Source organism: Setaria italica, chromosome II (assembly GCF_000263155.2).
Source record: "Setaria italica strain Yugu1 chromosome II, Setaria_italica_v2.0, whole genome shotgun sequence".
Classification (NCBI taxonomy): Eukaryota; Viridiplantae; Streptophyta; class Magnoliopsida; order Poales; family Poaceae; genus Setaria; species Setaria italica.
In genome coordinates this window covers 40,129,800-40,133,945 of record NC_028451.1, presented here as the reverse complement: position 1 = coordinate 40,133,945, position 4,146 = coordinate 40,129,800, and the positions used below count along the sequence as shown (strand labels likewise).

At 43.2% G+C, this 4,146-nt stretch overlaps 1 protein-coding gene across 1 annotated transcript in view; it reads right to left on the bottom strand.

Annotated features, from left to right (window-relative positions):
• Positions 1-468: 468 nt before the first annotated feature.
• The window catches only part of LOC101783844 (protein argonaute 18), a 20,136-nt gene continuing 16,458 nt past the window's right edge, over positions 469-4,146 (bottom strand). The window contains exons 10-21 of the mRNA XM_022824340.1: positions 2,566-2,688; positions 2,323-2,479; positions 2,122-2,243; positions 1,903-2,037; positions 1,714-1,817; positions 1,570-1,659; positions 1,428-1,491; positions 1,225-1,348; positions 1,074-1,147; positions 896-990; positions 787-818; positions 469-651 (exon numbers count right to left, since the gene is read on the bottom strand). Of these exons, the coding sequence (XP_022680075.1) occupies positions 488-651; positions 787-818; positions 896-990; positions 1,074-1,147; positions 1,225-1,348; positions 1,428-1,491; positions 1,570-1,659; positions 1,714-1,817; positions 1,903-2,037; positions 2,122-2,243; positions 2,323-2,479; positions 2,566-2,688 (1,284 nt within the window). The 3' untranslated portion in view covers positions 469-487. The remainder of the gene's footprint in view (positions 652-786; positions 819-895; positions 991-1,073; positions 1,148-1,224; positions 1,349-1,427; positions 1,492-1,569; positions 1,660-1,713; positions 1,818-1,902; positions 2,038-2,121; positions 2,244-2,322; positions 2,480-2,565; positions 2,689-4,146) is intronic.

The window sequence follows — 4,146 nt, the reverse complement described above, 5'->3', positions numbered from 1 at the left end:
TGTAGTCCGAAACCCCATGATGTTTATTACCCTCTCCTACATATTTGGACTACCTGCCCAACCGTCAAACAAAGTGACGTTCAACTAACGCAACTACTTCCTGGAGATTTTAGAGCACTGCGAGCTAAACAGGTACATGCATGCTGAATACACTCGCACACCCTCAAAAAAAAGTCACACACACACACACACACACACACACACACACACACACACACACACACACACACACAGAGAGAGAGAGAGAGAGAGAGAGAGAGAGAGAGAGAGAGAGAGGCATTCTGAACAGTTGGGAATGATTATTAACTTTGATGTTTATCCATAAAACACCCAGAGTCTTAATAGGGTCACTGAAAAAAGCAATACTTAAAAGAACAGCAAACAGAAAAGCAGCCAGTGCAGACATTGTTCTCCCGGTCTCCTTCAGAGCGCATTCTTAGAACAGAAAAGCCTTGTTGGAGGGGGGGGGGTTTTCACTGGTCAAGGACTAGCAGTAGAACATGGACCTCTTGAGCTCATCCTTGATCTGCGGAAGTGGGTTCGGACCAGCAGCACGAGCAGATAAATTGCTGGAGCTCGCCACATCAGAGCCTTGGTTGACGTAGAAGCGGGCACGGAATGCGAGCTTGTGGGCGTAGTATGCAGGAGGAGCTGGCAATTTAAAAAGTACCAGAACATCACATTTATGTTATGGTAATTCATACAGGGATTTAGGCTATGAATATAGACCAGAGCACTCCGGTTTTATGAAGTTTTTAAAGTTCTCACTGACAAGAGAGGACATACCGATTGACACCGAGCGAGTGCAGTTCGAATACCTGGAAGGCAAATAGAGGATCAACTGTCAGACAACTAGTGAAGTTAGCAACAATATGGCAGGGAAGAGCATGCTTACATGTAGCACAAGTTATATGTGAGAGACTGCAGACCATCTGCAGTGAACTTGTTGTCATCTCGCAGCACATGGTAATGTGTAGGACGACTTGTTCCCTGCATTTTCACAAGCAGCTTAATTTTCAGATGCAATTGGCAAGAAGAATGTCCAAATTAGTTGTGACACACTAGGAACATACCTTGATACCAGCATGGCTGCATAGGAAGAAATCAAATTCTGTTGGGTGGCATATATTCCTATCGATAACAGTGCCTGCAAATTTCAGAAACATGGTATCAAAATTATTGTCAAAACATGGCACCAACACAACAGTTGCAAATATGGCTGACCAGGTAGAATATTTCCAGTCCTGTCCGCCGAGCGGCGATCACTGGGGAAGAGCCTTGTGTGGTGCCTCTTCTGCACAACTATGAAGGTGATTTGTGGCTTCTCATTATACAGAGCTTTCCATGCCTGGAGAAGGAGTAGCAGCAAGCATGAAGTACGAACATTTGTAATTTAGGGCCCACTAGGCGCACAAATTGTTTTTCACCTTCTCTATCTCTGGGATTTCTTGTTCCAACACTTGTTTGAATTGGCCCTCGCTTACTCCATCCCTATGGGTGAGTTGGGGGATTGAAGAAATTGTCAATTGGCATGGCATGATGATCAGAAGAGAGCAACTGAAAGATTACCTGTAGAATATCAGCTGCTTGGGTCTCCGCCTAGACCCTTGTTCGAATGCACGTAGCAGCTCCCTGCAAACATTTTGTAAAATTAACTTACTTCTCAATGTTGTGTCGTTCAAATTTCAAAGATGCACTTTGTGAAGATCATACTTAACAATGTCTTCCAGGCCATCGATGAGCTCTTGACGGTGGCCTTGCGCACGGACAACACCATTATACTTGGCCACATTGGGCCAGTCTTGGGAGGCAACAACCTTTGTGGAACCAGGCACAAAGTATTATTGTAATGAGATGATGCTTACAACCCATCCTCTTTGTAAACAGAAAAGAAAACCTTACAGAAGCAATGGATGGAGCAGTATCGTCTAGAGCAGCAGGGTGAGTAACATCAGCACCAAATATAATCGTTGGTTCGCTCGAAACAACTGGTAAACTTTGTTGGGGGTTAGCAAATTCTGTGTTCCTTCCCCCAAGCTGCAGAAATAGTGAATATATCAGTATCATGTTGCTCAAAAAACTTTGTGAAATAACTCTTGAAGAGACCTAGTTTAGGTTAACCTTGGCATTGATCTTAATAGCAACATTAGCAAAGTACGGAGCACGTGCACTTGTAACAAATTTCCCCAGACAACACTGCGACATGATCCCAATCTCTGTCTCACAAATCCTTTTGAAATTTCCTGTTATTCAGAGTAGCGTCAGGCATGATATATACGCCATAATCAGTGAAGAAACTAAGTTTGCTATAAGAAATATTACCATATAAGCTACCATTTTTCTCTGGTAATATAGCAAGCAGAAGGTCAATCTTTTGCCCTCCAAGCTTGTTCCGTGCATCCTGATAGCGCATACGAAGATCAGCTTCAACTTGATCAGGACGAGCAGTGAATATAGGAAGCCTCAAGTTATCCATGTTCTGGAACCAGAGTGAAATGCTAGGAGTCATGCAAGAATATTTTTTGGATGATAGACAATCAAACAGATATTCAAAACGTGGATTACCAGTCCAGTAGTACAAGACCATCCAACCAGATCAGAGCAGAATTTATGAACAATATTCATGTGTAAATCATGACAAAAGTTAATGCAGACCCAGTTGCGGACCCTTGCACCATCTACTACTTTCTGAAATAACAAAAATAAAATGTTAAACAATGGAGATCAATAACATATATCTACTATCATTAATTCCATATGTGGCGGAACCGCCTAAATTAACTTGGCTAAAGCACACTTAAGTCGCCTAAACGCGATCATGTACTTTAACAAGTCAACTTGGTCGTCCGTCGGATTTCCTCCGATAAAACCACGTAACGCAGGATCGAGAAAGCAAAACTCACACGATGGTGAGTGGTTACAGAGATTACAACAGTCCATCCAAACAAAGTGCACCGATTTATTACAACATAAAGTTCAGAAATTCAAACATAGTTTGTAGAGTGTTCAAGCAGCGGAAATAAAATGAACGGAAACTAAACGTCGATGCACGATATCATGAAGAAGCCGATCATGACATCACTGACCCCTGTCCTCGCCGTCCGAGGAGGGGTCCCACTCGACCGTCCAACCCGGAGGGAGTTGGGTAGACCAAGCAGAACTAGCAGCGAACTCAGAAACATCATCCTCACCTGAAAAGAGGTGCCACAAACAAGGCTGAGCAACTATGCTCAACAAGACTTAACCGACCTGTGGTACTAATCCACTAACACCTAGACATGTAAGCTTTTTGGCTCTGGGTTTTGTTTTGCCAAAAGCGACTAGTGTAGGTCCTTACTTTCAACATTTTAGCCACCAGTTCTACTGTTGTTTATCATTCTAAGTTAGCAACTATACTAAACAAGCATAGTTTTCCAAGCAATTAATAACAAGTAACAATATTATATCATCATCATCTTTCATTCTTACTCAGTGTAGCATAGCGATCAAGTAGTCCCACACTGTGAGAGGCAGACGAATCGATTCGAATTTATTAACCATGCATGGCGAACCTAATCCCACGACATCCGCGCACCACGAAGGGTCGCTTCACTTGTCAGCCGTCCCCATCGATCCCTAGGTACGTGTCAGGTCCAAACTTCCTTTGGCATGCAATGCTCCACAGTCCCGGTCTCTACCGTACTATGACCGCCATTGCACCCACATGATGCACCATGGGAACGACGTTCCAAGGACAGCAGGGGTATAAGCCACGTCCCAGTTCAATCAGGTACTAGGCTTCCCCATCCCATACTAGGTATGAGATTAGTACTTTCAAACACTTGATCACGAACACCATCACCTTTCGACCTTAGTCCAATTTCAAGTAGACAGACGGGGCAAACCACCGAGTACCAACATAAGCCCAGCCCCGTCCATCATCCTTATAGTTGCAACGAAAAGAAAATCATTCAACTCCTATAACTCGCGAGTGACAGGAAATCACTCGACTTTTACCGAGTCCTATTTAGCATTGCAACTACTCGACTTCTTATACTAGTGTTCAGATCAAGGGGCACTATATTCATGCATCTATGGTTTCAATCAATTCCTATAAACGTAATGCATAATCAAAACAACCAATACGTTGCAAGTATTTAAACATAG